The sequence below is a fragment of the Octopus sinensis genome, linkage group LG6, assembly GCF_006345805.1.
Source record: "Octopus sinensis linkage group LG6, ASM634580v1, whole genome shotgun sequence".
Taxonomy (NCBI): Eukaryota; Metazoa; Mollusca; class Cephalopoda; order Octopoda; family Octopodidae; genus Octopus; species Octopus sinensis.
Genome location: NC_043002.1, coordinates 108712755 through 108728660, shown reverse-complemented (window position 1 = coordinate 108728660; position 15906 = coordinate 108712755). Strand labels below are relative to the sequence as shown.

At 39.3% G+C, this 15906-nt stretch overlaps 1 protein-coding gene across 11 annotated transcripts in view; it reads left to right on the top strand.

Annotated features, from left to right (window-relative positions):
• LOC115212901 (phosphatidylinositol 4-kinase alpha) overlaps nucleotides 1-15906 on the top strand; it is a 162150-nt gene that overhangs the window by 71792 nt on the left and 74452 nt on the right. For all 11 annotated transcript variants that reach the window (XR_004999797.1, XM_029781704.2, XM_029781703.2 and 8 more), the window contains 10 exons: nucleotides 2044-2227; nucleotides 2753-2856; nucleotides 3554-3713; nucleotides 4160-4210; nucleotides 5045-5153; nucleotides 8535-8665; nucleotides 10727-10860; nucleotides 10976-11058; nucleotides 12469-12539; nucleotides 14520-14644. Coding sequence is in view for 10 of the 11 variants with exons in the window: in XM_029781704.2 (XP_029637564.1) it covers nucleotides 2044-2227; nucleotides 2753-2856; nucleotides 3554-3713; nucleotides 4160-4210; nucleotides 5045-5153; nucleotides 8535-8665; nucleotides 10727-10860; nucleotides 10976-11058; nucleotides 12469-12539; nucleotides 14520-14644 (1152 nt within the window). In the remaining variant the exon portion in view is untranslated. The remainder of the gene's footprint in view (nucleotides 1-2043; nucleotides 2228-2752; nucleotides 2857-3553; nucleotides 3714-4159; nucleotides 4211-5044; nucleotides 5154-8534; nucleotides 8666-10726; nucleotides 10861-10975; nucleotides 11059-12468; nucleotides 12540-14519; nucleotides 14645-15906) is intronic.

Genomic DNA, 15906 nt, shown 5'->3' with positions numbered 1-15906 from the left:
AACATTGGACAATGTTGTACTAGATACACTATGCCTAATAGAAATAAAAATAAAGGACCTGATGGTTGCCGGAAAAGTACTTTTAATTATTATTCTGAATGATCCAGCTTAACATCAACAACAACAACAACAGAAACATTTAAATAAGCAACTTACATATTTCACTTGTTTCAGTCATTGGACTGTGGCCATACTACAGCACTGCCTCGAAAGGTTTTACATGAGCAAATCAACTCCAGTACTTATGGTTTATTCACAAGCCTGGTACTTATTTCGTTGGTCACTTTTGCAGAAACATTAAGTTACGAGGACATAAACAAACCAACACCAGATATCAAGTGGTGGTCACGAAAAGCATCACACACACACACACACACACACATACACAATTTGTGTGTGTGTGTGTGTTACTGTCTCCTTGCCTTGACATCAGGTGATAATTGTAAATGAGTGTCACCATCATGCAAGCGGTGTCCTACATTCCCAATCTTCTGTGAAAATATGTCTGATTGTAGAGATTACCTTCCCTGGAAACGGGAGAGGGTTGGCGATAGGAAGAGCATCTGAATATAGGAAATCCACCCCAACAAATTCCATCTGATCCATGTGAGCATGGAAACGTAGATGATTAAAAAATGATGATATAGATACATATAGGTCCAACCCATGGAAAATGGACGTTAAACGATGATGATATGTATGAATAGTATTTTGGGTCTCAAAAACCGGTTAATATTAGCATAAGACCTGTACATAACAATGACGTTTTCTGGTCTCGAATGAATTTTATGATATTATATTTCTGGAGACTAAAATATCCGACTTTGTTTTCCCATTATGCTTCAAACTGTGGCAGGCACAGGTTTCTAATTTAGAGCTGTTCACAGTTAATGTAGACTCATCTGGGCAATTAAAAAAAAAATACCCAACCCCCATCCTATTTGTGAAGCTGCAATTTAACATCTTTGCATTGTGCACTCCACATACTTTACTTCTCTTCCACATATTTTCAATTTCTAGCTTTTTTTTTAAAATTTTGCTTTGAGCCTAAACTGTGTCATTTTCCTGACACCAATTAGCTTTTGTGTCCATTTTACTTGTGCTTATTTCCCAAATAAGCACAATAGAGAAGTCGGGGCTTGGCAGTATAGATCAAAGGAAATATCAACTGAGGTGCTGTATTAACTTTCACTTTGCTGTGTCCTTTTATCATCTTCCATAGTTTGTGTGTCAAATTTGTGGTTTGGCTTCATCTTAATTTTTTCTTATGTTTACTTTGTGTGTCTGTGTTTATATCACCTTTCTTGTTACTTTCAGCACACATCATGTTTTGCTATTCAATATATATAATATTTGTTAATGCTCTTGTATGTGTTTCAACGGTGCCAGGCCAATATAACTAAAAGATTCAGTCAGTTTATCTTAGCAAATATCATGGAACCTAGATTGGTAGAATCGTTAAAACATCAGACAAAATGCTTTTAGTTACGACCCTTCACAGCCTGAGTTCAAATCTTGCTGGATTGAATTTTTCTTTTCATCCTTTTAGGGTGGACAAAATAAAGTACCAGTCATGTACTGGAGTTGATGTACTTGCGACAGTTAATATAACTTTAAAATATATGCAACAACGTTTTTACTATTTGCTGACTTAATTCCAAGTCAACAAATTAGAGTTGTTTTATTTTCAGGTAGAAAGAATGATTGAAGTCATACAATGTATTGCCTAATAAGGTAATAAGTGAAACTGAGACTTTCTTTGCCATATCTGATGATATATCTGAGACTTAACAATGTCAGGTAAAAGTAGTTTAATAACTACCTTGTGGTTATCAAACTATTTTTTTTTTCACCCACAACTGAAGAAAAAACCCCAACGCAAACCATCGTTACTTAAATTGAGTCTAATATTTTCTGTTTTGTTACTGTTTGTTGTATTTTTTTTGTTTATTTCAGCTGATTATTTCATGTGATCTTAACTTTGTTTGATCCTATTTATTGCTGATCTCAGTTCATTTTTTATACAATGATTTGTTTCAACAGAGAATCTGCTCTGATCTCAACAAATACAATTCTAACACTTGGTCATGTTGCTGTGGCGCTAAAAGATACACCGAAGACTGTAGAATCTGTATTGCAAATATTCCAGCAACGATTCTGTTCCCCCCAATCTCATCTTGATGAGTTGATCATTGATCAGCTAGGATGTATGATAATGGCTGGATGTGTGAGTAGAAACTGTTTACATCTTTTATTTAGATTTTTAAAAAATTTCTTTTAAATGATATCACTGGGTTATATTGTTGCTATTATTGGTAATATTTAATGTATATGGCTTGTGAAGGCTCATGGTTCGAGCATCGAGCTTATGATTGTGAGGTTGTGAGTTCGAATTTCAGACCAGGCTGTGTGTTGTATTCTTGAGCAAGATACTTTATTTCACGTTGCTCCAGTTCACTCAGCTGTAGAAATGAGTTGCAATGTCACAGGTGCCAAGCTGTATTGGCCCCTTTGCCTTTCCCTTGGATAACACTGGTGGCGTGGAGAGGGGAGGCCGGTATGCATGGGCAACTGCTGGTTTTCCATAAACAACCTTGCCCGAACTTGTGCCTGGGAAGGTAGCTTTCTAGGTGCAATCCCATGGTCAGTCATGACTGAAGGGGGTTTCAGCATGGCTTGTAGAAGCTTTACATACAATTTAAAAAATGCCTGCATACTTACATGTATGATTTATTTTTCTCTACATTTATAGTCCAGCATATCAGGAGAAGTGATGAAGATGTTTTCTCAGATCAGCATTGAAAGCAGTTCAGCCTATGGACGCTATGACAACGAAGATAAAGTCAATGCATACAGGTTTGTACTGTGTCAGTTTGTTAATCATGTCAAGTTACCTTTGAGCAGATTTGATTCCTATATCTCTCTCTACTTGATTATTTATTTGTATTTGTGGAGTAAATATTCTTGGTGATGTTTCATTAAACCATTACCACAAGTAATTATTAATTAACTTCAAAGGGTGTTTGAGAGGATTTCATTGATGTTTTAATCAAGGGGATTTGAGTGGGGTTTGATTTAGGAGGCTGGAGAGACATTTGATTGAAATGATTTAAATGACTGGTTGATTGATGTCATTTGAATGATGTTCTGTTGCGAGCATTTGAATGATATTTAATTTGTAGTATTGTGATATTTGACTGATGTCATTTAAGTGACATTGGACTGATTTGCTTTGAATAAAGTTGATTGTGGTGATCGAGTGATGACTGATGTACTGTGGGCAATGATTGACTGAATATTTTCAACAATTGCTGACAGATATTTTTGATAACAATTTTGGGTTATGATTGATTAAATTATTTTGATCAATAATTTTAAAAAATAGCATGGATGATGGTTTATTGAGGTACTGTGGGTAATATTGAGGTACTGTGGGTGCTATTGAAGAACTGTGGGTTATATTGAGGTACTGCATGTAAAGCAGTGAGGTTCTGTGCTTGAAACAGAATTTTGCTTAAACCAGTACAGGCAAATTTTGTTTTTTGTTTTTCAGACATGTTTCCCTGTCAGTAATAAATGCTTTTGCAAACATCTCAGCTAATATACAAACTGAGAATGAACAAATTGAGTTACTGATTCGGTTATTGGAACTGTTTGTGCAAATGGGGCTGGAAGGCAAACGGGCGAGTGAGCGTGCTCAAGGAGCAATGAAGGTAAGGGTCACATTGAGATTTGTTTTGTTGCATACCTATATCATTTAATACTGGCTGTTTAGCTACAGGATGAAAGCTATATATGTATGCGTTGGTTTGTGTGGGTGTGAATTAATTTGATTGTGTGTCTGACCCATCAACGTTGTAGAAAGGGGAGCAAAAGAGCAGTTTTGAAATTGCATTGTGGGAGGGAGAGAGAGAAACAAGAGAGTGAGTGAGAAGCAATAGACGAGCGAGAGGCGAGAAAGAGATGAGCAAGAGGAAAGAGAGAGAGATGAGAGAAGAGAAAGAGACGAGAGACATGAGAGAGACGGGAGAGAGATGAGAGAGAGAGAGACGACAGAAAAGAGAGATGAGAGAAGAGAAGAGAGAGAGAGATGTGAGTGAGACAGCAAGAGTGTAAGATGAATATTTATCTTAAAATCATTTATTAATTATATTAACAGGCATCAAGCAGTGCTGGAAATCTTGGTTTACTCATACCAGTAATTGCTGTGGTAAGTATTAATTATTGCCATCATATTAAAAATATGACTTGGTATATTTTCATTGATACCAACTGAGTTGAGTTGCTGCCAGCTGTGTTGGTTGGCCAGTTGTCTGTTTTGGTATGATTTCTATGGCAAAATGCCAACCTCTTTACAGAGTGTTTGTTTTTTCTTGAGCCATGCCTGGCTCATAAGGGGTGGTTTCCTTGGCGTATAGGTTTCCCACCTGGACGGGATGCCAGTCCGTCTCAGGTGAGCTGCAAGATGCAGGAGGAAAGAGTGAGAGAAAGTTGTAGTGAAAGAGTCAGCAGAAGTTCGCTATTACCTTCTGCCAGAGCCGCGTGCAGCTTAGGTGTTTCGCTCATAAACACACACATCGCCCGGTCTGAGATTCAAACCTGCGATCCCTCGACCGCGAGTCCTCTGCTCTAACCACTAGGCCATGTGCCTCCACCTTTACAGAGTGTACTGGGTGCATTTTACATGGCACCAGTATGGGTTCTTTATACATGGAACTGGCATAGGTGCCTCATATGGTACCCTCATGGATGCCCCTCATGTGGCACTGGCATGTGTTCTTTTTCTCTCTTTGTATGTATAAATACACACACATACACACATTCTTTTCACTTTCTGTCTACCAAATCCACTCGCAGGGCTTTGGTTGGTCAGGAGTTATAGAAGAAAACATTTGCCTAAATGGGAATGAACCTGGGACCATTTGGTTGGGAAGCAAGCTTCTTAAGCACACACTCACACCTACACCTCAATGAAAATTTTAAAATGAAATTTCTTTTCTCTCACATCTTCATCTTTTCTTCCTTTTTTTTTTTCTCCTTTTAGCTCGTTCGGCGTTTGCCTCCAATTCGGGATCCCAAACAACGTTTAAACAAACTATTCAGGGATTTCTGGCTTTATTGTGTAATTATGGGATTTGCCGTAGAAGATTCAGGTTTGTATCATTCACCAGTATTTTACAGTTTCTTTTATTCTTTTACTTGTTTCATTCATTTGACTGGGGCCATGCTGGAGCACCGCCTTTTAGTCGAGCAAATCGACCCTGGGACTTGTTCTTTGTAAGCCCAGTACTTATTCTATCGGTCTCTTTTGCCGAACCGCTAGTGACGGGGACGTAAACACACCAGCATCGGTGTCAAGCAATGCTAGGGGGACAAACACAGACACACACATACATATATATATATATATATATATATATATATATACATATATACGACGGGCTTCTTTCAGTTTCCGTCTACCAAATCCACTCACAAGGCATGGTCGGCCCGAGGCTATAGTAGAAGACACTTGCCCAAGGTGCCACGCAGTGGACTGAACCCGGAACCATGTGGTTGGTAAACAAGCTACCTACCACACAGCCACTCCTGCGCTGAATACAAGATATTGATTTTTATTTGACAAGGCACACGGTTAATTATTGTGATTGAAGGAATGTAGTCAATTGAATTAATTATAATATTACTGATACATATTAAGGTGGTGAGCTGGGCAGAAGCACTACTGTGCTGGGCAAACTGCTTAATAGAATTTCATCTGTCTTAACTTTCTGAGTTTTAATTCCCCCAAATTCGACTTTAGCTTTTATCCTTTCAGAGTTGATAAAATAGGTACTGGTTGAGCCCTGGGATCAATGTAATCAACTTGCCTTCTTCCCTGAAATTTATGACCCTCTATCAAAATTTGAAGCCAGTTTTTCTGATCCCAGACAGATGAAATGCAAAGTTGATCCCAGCAAGAGTTGAAGTCAGAATACAAGACATTTTTGTCTAGTATATATGTCTATTACTGCCAAATCCTTGTTCTTTATTTTCTAAATATTAATGTTCTTGTAGTGATATAATCCTAAGCAACATGTTTTTCCCTGCATCCACTTGGCTTATACTCATGGTACACATCCTGTATTTGATGGCATAAAAGATGCACAAACTTATTGGTTGCACCCCAATTTTAACAATGCATATTCAGGAAAAGATCTCTTTACTGCATTACAGCATGTAAACTCAACTTCATGTAAAAAACCTAGAATGATTTTTTTTTAATAATTCTTTTTTGGAGACATGCTTTTGAAAAAAAGAACTGCATTTTATATACCAGCAAATCATCATCATCATCATTTAACGCCTGTTGGACAGTTTGATTGAAGTTGGCCTACCAGAGAGCTGCACCAAGCTCCAGTTGCCTGATTTCTATGGCTGGATGCCCTTCCTGATGCCAATCACTTTACAGAGTGTAGTGGGTGCTTTTTATGTGGCACCAGCACCAGTGGTTTCTACATGGCACTGGCACATAAATGTATTTTATTTATCAGCAACCAGGTGACTTTGTAAGATGAGTATATCATCTAAAACTGTTGACTTGTAGGCTCGCTATGCCAAAATGATTTATTTAGAAAGAAATTTAGTTCACATATGCTTCATCAAACTGATTGAACCAAGTGCCCAAGACTATTCCACAAAGCACCATCTGAACATGGTCAATGCCAGCACCACCTTGACTGGCTCTTGTGCCGGTGGCACGTAAAAAGCACCCACTACACTCTCGGAGCGGTTAGCATTAAGAAGGGCATCCAGCTGTAGAAACACTGCTAGATCAGACCGGAGTCTGGTGCAGCCTCCTGGCTTCCCAGATCCCAGTTGAACCGTCCAACCCTTGCCAGCATGGAAAATGGATGTTAAACGATGATGATGGTGATTAGGATAATGGCAGATATAAGAAGATAAAATGAGAGTACAGCAAAAAGATAAATAAAAGAACAAGGAAAAAAAAATTAGGTGAATAAATAATAGCAATTAAGGGAATTGACAAATTTGGAAAAGTTACAAATGATTTTAATGTTGGTCATCATAATTGTGATACTGTAGACAAGGATGATGATGTTCATGCTGACCATCATCATCATTTAATGTCCGTTGTCCATGCTGGCATGGGTTGGGTAGTTCGACTGGGCTGGCATGCTGGAAAGCTGCACCAGGCTCCTGTCTGATTTGGCATTGTTTCCTACAGCTGGATGCCCTTCCTAACATCAACCACTACAAGAGTGTAACCAGTGCTTTTACATGCCACTGGCACGGGTGCCACTTTGCATGACACAGGTCTCTGCCATGACTGTGATTTTGCTCGGATTGATGGGTCTTCTTCTCGAGCATGACATAATGCCAAAGGTCTTGGTCATTGCCTCCGTGAGGCCCGACACTTGAAAGGACCAGGAATAGACAATAAAAGAAACTGAGAGAAAGAAGTAAAAGGAGATGAATAATCATAAAAATAATAACAATAAGAAGAAGAAGCCTGATCTTTGAACTTTGGGCCTCACGGAGGCAATGACTAGTGACCGAGACCTTTGGCGATATGCTGTGCTTGGGAAGACACCCCAAGCCAAGTGAAATCATAGTTGTGGCTAATGCTGGTAACCCGTAACTGGCACCCATGCTGGTGGAACGTAATAAGCACCTTTCAAGCATTGGGCCTCATGGAGGCAAAGTGGCTGAGCTCCTTTTGAGTGTTGGGCCTCACGGAGGCAATATCTGAGACCTTTGGCATTATGTTGTGCTTGAGAAGAAGACCCATCAAGCTGAGCAGAATCGCAATTGTGGCAGATGCTGGTGTCATGCAAATGGCACCTGTGCTGTTGGTACATAAAAGCACTCATTACGCTTGCAGAGTGGTTGGCGTTAGGAAGAGCATCCAGCCGTAGAAACTATGCCAAATCAGATTGGATTCTGGTGCAGCCTTCCAGCTTGCCAGCCCCAGTCAAACCATCCAACCCATGCCAGCATGGACAACAACGGACGTTAAATGATGATGATAATTAAACAATAACAGAAAATGAAGTCGAAACAGCAAAAGAAACTGATGATATTCAAACCTGAATCCACCAAAACATTAAGGATAAGTAGACATGTGATTGTTTGGATTCTTGTTGTTCTGCTGCACTTTATGAATTATTATCTGCTTGGTAAACATCAACATCAATCAACAAATAATTTGTTTTACTGATTTCTGTAAACAAGAGCTTGTACTCTTCTAAGATTCATCTGTTTGATGAGGTAGCTTCAACTGAGGAGATAAACATAAGGTTGAAGCATGACAGTGTCTCAAAAACTTTTGACACTAATAAATGCCATCTGTTATGAACACATTCTGTCTAAAGGGAGGCGGCACTCTCTTGGTGGCAAAAAAACAACAGCAATCAGATATTTGTGTTCAAATCAGATGGAATGTGTTAATGAATAGATGCATTGTTGCTTGTGTTCCTACTGTTCTGTGTGCATCCTTCTGAATAATAATAATAATGTTGTTTCTTTTGTAGGTATTTGGCCCCATGATTGGTTTGAAGGCGTCTGTGAAATTGCTGTAAAATCTCCTTTACTGCTTTCGAGAGAACACCTACGTTCAGAGTTGCGCTACAATACAGCACTTAAAAATGATGGAGTTGCACCAGTAAGAAGAATTTTTAACCCTGATTTTATATTCTTGCCCTAGTGAGATGTAGGGTTTTCCATGTAAAATTTGACCCTTGTTGTCCCACTCTATTTTAATGATGTGTTTACTTGTTGCCATCATCATCGCTTAATGTCTGTTTCCATGCTGGCATGGGTTGGGCGGTTTGACTGAGGTCTAGAGATAGCCAGCAGCTGCACCAGGCTCCAATCTGATTTGGCAATGTTTCTACAGCTGGATGCCCTTCCTAACGCCAACCACTCTGAGAGTGTAATAGATGCTTTTTATGTGCCACTGGCATGAGGGCCAGTTAGTGGGTACTGGCATTGGCCCCATTTGTTTGGATGGTGCTTTTTATATGCTATCTGCATGGGGGCCAGTCAGGAGGTATTGGTATCGTCCACATTTGGATGCTGCTCTTTGAGAGCCAAACATTTTTATTAGAGCATATGAATACAGATTTGAATTGTTATTGCTGTTTCCTTTTCATATTCACCTTGTTTATTTCCTGTCAACTGTAAACTCTTATTTTCTACCTTAAGGAAACTATACAATGTTGCACAAGCACTCAGTTCTGAGTGCACTGCTTCTTATAGCAGAAACAACTGTAAGCCAATGAAGTTATGTAATTCATGTTACCTTGTCATTCAATAATATATATTATGCTCTGTATTTGACTCGTGCTTAATCTAAAGCTTATGTATACTGAGTTCTAACAATTGGCTATTAGTATTGCTATTCCTAAGCAAAATCATAAAATATTGTTGAGATCTTGAGATGATAATTCGTATCCCATTGCTAGCACTGTACCATGTTCATTGTCCAAAGCGTGTGTAACTGTTGCTGGTTTAGACTGCATCATCGCCAGTTAACATCCACTTTTCCATGCTTGCATGGATTGGATGAGATTTGCTTTAGCAGATGTTCTATGGTCTGCTGCCCTTCCTATTGCTGACCCTCACCTGGAAATATTTTACATGGTGTATTGGTTTATGATCAACATTGCTTGTTTGATGTTAATGCTTGTTTACAGCCACCATATGATGTCAAGGACATGGACACACACACTCACGGACACACACACACACTCTCTCTCTCTGGGTGTCTTTCCGTTTGTCTAGTAAGTCCACTCTCAAGTTTTGGTTGACCTGGCACGATAATAGAAGGCATTTGCTGCCAGGTGCTGCATAGTGGGACTGAACCCAAAACCATTGGTTTAGGAAGCACATTTCTTAACCACACAGCTACACCTGCCCCTTATAACTACTAGTTATAAATACTCTGTTATTGTTGAGTTCCATCTAATGTCCCCCACCACTGCTTTTTTTTTTAAAGACAATAATTTGAAAGGAACTTATTTGCTATTTCTAGCATATCAAGTAATCACGTAGTGGCACCCTCATGGGCTCATTACAAATATCAGCAGCAGCACTGAATACATGTTCATAGTGATTGAGTCCTCATCATCACCGTTTAACGTCTGCCTTCCATGCTGGGATGGTACCACAAGGGATGACCAAGGAGAAGCCTGCGCCAGACTTCTGTGACTGTTTTGGCAGGATTTTTGCAGCTGAATGGTCTTCTTAACACCAACCACTCAGCAGAGTAGACTTAGGGCTTTTTACATGGCACAAGCACAGGTGAGGTTAGTTTTGGCAAGGTTTTTACAGCTTGATGCCCTTCTGAACACCAACCACTTTAGTGTAGACTGGGTGCTTTTAAGTGGCACCTACACTGACAGGGGCACCGAGTACTTTCAAGGCAAAAAAAAAAAAGACGAGACCGACCGCCGCGCGAGGCGACGGCGGACAACGAACAGCACGCCAGCGCGCCGCCGATGACGGCAGCGCCCGGCGCGGGGCAACGCGAATGCTACCGCCTATAGGAGGTGAAATGTTGTAATATTTTGGAGAGGTTCGCTCCAACCAGATGGCTTACAGGGGATACCTCGCATGAAGATGAAGTTTTTATTTCAATGCTTTGTGACTAACTTAACTCTGGGACTAATTATCTATGTCTATTAACGACCTGTTTCTCATTCTTCTTTGTTCTTTCTTGCAGGCCGAAGTGAATGAACTACGATTAAGTATTTGCAATTTGCTCAATCAAAGCACAGAAGTGACAGCTATTATAAACCGACTCAACTTCGCACAGTGCGCTTATCTCCTTTCAGTGTTTCGCTTGGAGACACTCAGGTAATACCATTTAGATTAGGATTTATTCTCTCAGACTTTCTGTTGTCTTCAGAATATTTTCTGGTTTTCTTGCTTATAATTTGTCTATTTTTCTTTCTTTTTTTTTTAATTCCAGGGTAACTTATTCCACTGATCCATTATCATTCCAAGGGTTATTCCATTACTTAGAAGACAATACAATCATCAAAGATAAAGCCAGTATGTACTACAACACAGCTTCCTTTTTTTTTTATTTTATTTATATTTGCACTGAGTTTTTTCATTCACATACTTTCATTTCTAAACTTATTTTTTACCTTTTGATCTATCAAATTATTGTAGTTTAGCACCCACCTTCCCTACCACCAGTACCACATCAGCTCTGATAAAGCAGTCCTATGACCAAGAGCATTTCAGCTCTAGCCATCCTCTGAGGTTTGACTGCTATTTCTAGCAGGTTAAGTGACCACATAGAGATTCCTTTATTGATTTAATCTAACCAATCAGATGTGTGATCTGCTATTATAGTCTTTTTCAGTTCACTTAACCTTCATCATTAATACACCTGCGAAAGATATGAATGTTACGCCTCATTTATCTTCTTGCTAAAATTTCAAGTCATTATGGTAGTGTAACACAGTGGTTCCCAAAGTGGGCAGTGGAAAGTTCCAAGGGGGTGTTGAAGAAAAGTGGGGGCAATAATGGGGTGGTGATTCATGCAAAAACAAAATAATGGTGTTCTGTATTTAAGAGATGAGAATTATTTACATTTGACGGATATTTGTCCTCATCTTGTTTGTTGTTAACACAATGTTTTGGCTGATACATCCTCCAGCCTTCATCAGGTGTGTTGGAGAAATTTCGAACCTTGGTTCTCATTCTTAAAGTAGTTTTCAATATTATCATTATTATTATTATTATTATTATTATTATTCAGGTCACTGCCTGGAATCAAACTTGGAATCTTGGGGTTAGTAGCCTGCGCTCTTAACCACTACGCCATATGAAGGATATGAAAATACTAGATTTATAAGCCCCCAAAATTCACTCCATAATTGCCCACAGGCATATGGCGTAGTGGTTAAGAGCATGGGCTACTAACCATTTCTGGTACCGTAATGACTGACCAAAGCTTTGTGAGTGGATTTGGTAGACTGAAAGTGTGTAGAAGCCTGTCGTGTGTGTGTGTGAGAGAGAGAGATTATATTTATGCGGAATGAGATTTTTTTAAAGTTTTCATCTTCCAGCTTCATTCACAGGGTTTTGGTTGGCCTGAGGCTTTAGTAGAAGATACTTTCCCAAGTTGACATGGAGTGGGATTGAACCCAAAGCCGTGTGGTTAGGATGTAAACTTCTTAACTACACAGCCACTCCTGCATCTTATATATACATACAAGATGGGCTTCTGCACAGTTTCTGTTTATTGATCAACATGGGGCCGTGACAGACGTCACCTTCTCATGGTTCCTGCAATTCCTTGGTTGCAAAACAGACCTCTTAATCCTGGAACAATTCTTGTTTTAAAATAATGATAGTAGTCTTCTGCATTGTCTTTCATGCTTTTGTGTCTGCTTAACCTCAGATATGTCAGATATTCTTTTAGTGTTGAACCATTTTCGTCTCTTTCAGATATGTGGCAATGTCTTGCTGCAGTTTCCGATAAAGTCTTCAGCAAGTTCTTAGAAGTCATGGCTGAAAAGGTTGGTGGAAAAAGATTGATTTTTTTTCTATTAAAATATCTCTTGTTTTATCAGGTTAAAAGCGAAGCCAAAGGACTGCATCTAAAACTACAAAGTCATTATTTAGAAAGATAGAAAATGATTTTAGCAGATCTGTGCTACCATACATCAATATCTTTCTTAATATATGGATATATTTTTAACCCCAAGTTTTTATTTCTACCAAATCATTCCTCCTTTTATTTCCTAAATATTAATGTTCTTGTAACTATTTTTCAACTCGGGCAACAGATTTGTTTCTACATTCACTTTCAACCCTTTTCTCATCAAATTTCTGTTGAATTATATCACCTTTATTATTTACATTATTCACATTTGACGGATATTCATCCTCATCTTTGTTGTTAACACAACGTTTTGGCTGATATATCCTCCTGCCTTCATCAGGTGTCTTGGGGAAATTTTGAACCTGGGTTCTCATTCCGAAGGTGGGCTACTAACTCCAAGATTCCGTGTTCGATTCCAGGCAGTGACTTGAATAATAATAATGATGATAATAATAATAATAATGATAATAATAATAATAATAATAATATTGAAAACTACTTTAAGAATGAGAACCCAGGTTCGAAATTTCCCCAAGACACCTGATAAAGGCTGCAGGGTATATCAGTGTTAACAACAAAGAAGATGAGGACAAATATCCATCAAATGTGAATAATGTAGATAATGTACATAATTCCTCATCTCTTAAATATAGAACTGTAATACCATATTTATTTCTGTAAATTTTGAAAATAACGAACAATTTATTAAAATAACTGTCATTATTAAACTGTTATTTGGAACAGAAATTAATGTGAAATTTTGATGAATGGATTTTAGACCACTTTATAAAAGAGAAAATTTGTATCATAGAACCAAAAGTAGTCTCAAGCAGAATGATATCAAAACGGTCAATTAGCTTTTAGAAGTTAACAAACTATAGGCGCAGGAGTGGCTGTATGGTAAGTAGCTTGCTTACCAACCACATGGTTCCAGGTTCAGTCCCACTGCGTGGCACCTTCGGCAAGTGTCTTCTACTATGGCCTCGGGCCTACTGAAGCCTTGTGAGTGGATTTGGTAGACGGAAACTGAAAGAAGCTCATCGTATATATGTATATATATATATATATGTGTGTGTGTTTGTCCCCCCAACATCGCTTGACAATCGATGCTGGTGTGTTTACATCCCTGTAACTTAGCGGTTCGGGAAAAGAGACCGATAGAATAAGTACTAAGCTTACAAAGAATAAGTCCTGGGGTCGATTTGCTCGACTAAAGGTGGTACTCCAGCATGGCCACAGTCAAATGACTGAAACAAGTAAAAGAGTAAACCAGTAAATTTGTAATTAATTGTGATTTATTATCTGTTTGGCTGACATCTGCTCTCATCAGCAAATGATTTGGTCATTTTTTAAAATAATTAATCTAAGGTGCACATAACAAGGTTGAACTATTGCAGTGTTGCAAAGTTTCTTTGCACCAGTGAACCATGTGTGTTATGGACATGCATCAGTTGAAAGGAAATTATGTTCTCTGATGACAAAAAACAGCAGTAATCAGATATTCATGTTCAAACTTGCCACAAAATATTGAGAATGAATAATCATCATCATCATCATTGTTTAACGTCTGCTTTCCATGCTAGCATGAGTTGGACGATTTGACTGAGGACTGGCGAACCAGATGCCTGCACCAGGCTCCAATCTGATCTGGTAGAGTTTCTGCAACTGGATGCTCTTCCTAACGCCAACCACTCCGAGAGTGTAGTGGGTGCTTTTAAAGTGCCACTGGCATGAGGGCCAACAGCACGAATAGATATATTATTGTAAATCTGTAGTAATTTTCGGTAAATCAGTGCTGTGAATGCTATTTTTGTGTGTTTATTAAATAATTATTCCTCCAATGGGAACATTTAACTTATGTTTTAATTCTATCTTTTATCTTGTAATTCTACAGCCAAAAACAGACGAAAGAGAGAGAGAATTGGAAAGGCATGCCCAGTTTTTGTTGGTGAAGTTCAACCATGTCCATAAGAATATTCGGTGTGTAGCTGACAAATACCTGTCAGGTCTAGTCGACAGGTAAGTCTTTTTCACTCCTCTCACTCACTGCACTCTAATAATTATTTATTTCTAATGCTGCTTCCTCATATTTAACCTACAGCAGGCATGGCTGTGAGATTAAGAAGCTTGTTTTCCAACCACATGGTTCTGGGTTCAATCCCACTGTGTGGCACCTCAGGCTTTGTGAGTGGATTTGGCAGGTAGAAACTGAAAGAAGCCCGAAGGCAGATTGTATGATGCTTATGTACAAATGGCTGTGCTCAGTGGTAGTAAGACTTGGTCCCTGAATGCAGCAGACACATGAAGACTGGAGAGGAATGAAGCTAGTATGCTCCAACGGATGTGCAACATCATGCATGCATGTATGACAAAGTGCAAATGTGCTGAGAGAAAAGTTGGGTATAAAAGGAATCAGATGCAGAGTGCAAAAGAGAAGTTTATGATGGTTTGCACATTTGATATACATGAATGATAATGGCTGTATAAAGAATGGCCAATTATTTAAAGTGGATGTAAAAGATTCAAGCGAGGTTGTTGCCAGTACCGCCTGACTGGCCCCGTGCCGGTGGCACACAAAAGCACCCACTACACTCTCGGAGTGGTTGGCGTTAGGAAGAGCATCCAGCTGTAGAAACTTTGCCAGATCAGATTGGAGCCTGGTGCAGCCATCTGGTTCGCCAGCCCTCAGTCAAATCATCCAACCATGGAAAGCGGACGTTAAATGATGATGATGATGATGAGAGTTATGGAAGAAGGAGACCCAGGAAGATATGTGATGAAGTAATGAGGGCTGATCTAAAGGTATTGAGTCTCACAGACTCACAGAGGAAATGACAAAGGACCAAGATGTCTGATGATATGAGGTTCTTGAGAAGACCAGTCCACCTCAGCGAAACTGAATTCTGAAAGTGCTGTGTATTCTACCCACATGTAACATTATTTCAAACATCCCACACCAATGAACCAAACTACATCCCTTATGCTTGTTTCTCCCCACATTCCTGCAGTCCAATGCCTCTCCGTCATCTCGCTTCTGTCTGCCCTCCTGCCAACTGTATCACTGCTATCCTGTTTCTCCCTTATATACCCATGTTTCACCACCCACTGCTTTCCCCTTTCCCCCTTTGCACCCGTGTGAACTCCCGGCTCATGCACCTTGTACATTCTTCTACCATTCCAACTACCTCCTTGCACCTTGAGGGTACACTCTGGCACATTGCCACCTTCTCTCTCTCTCTCTCTCTCCCACTGACTGGTAGCCATGTATCTCTTCTACAGCA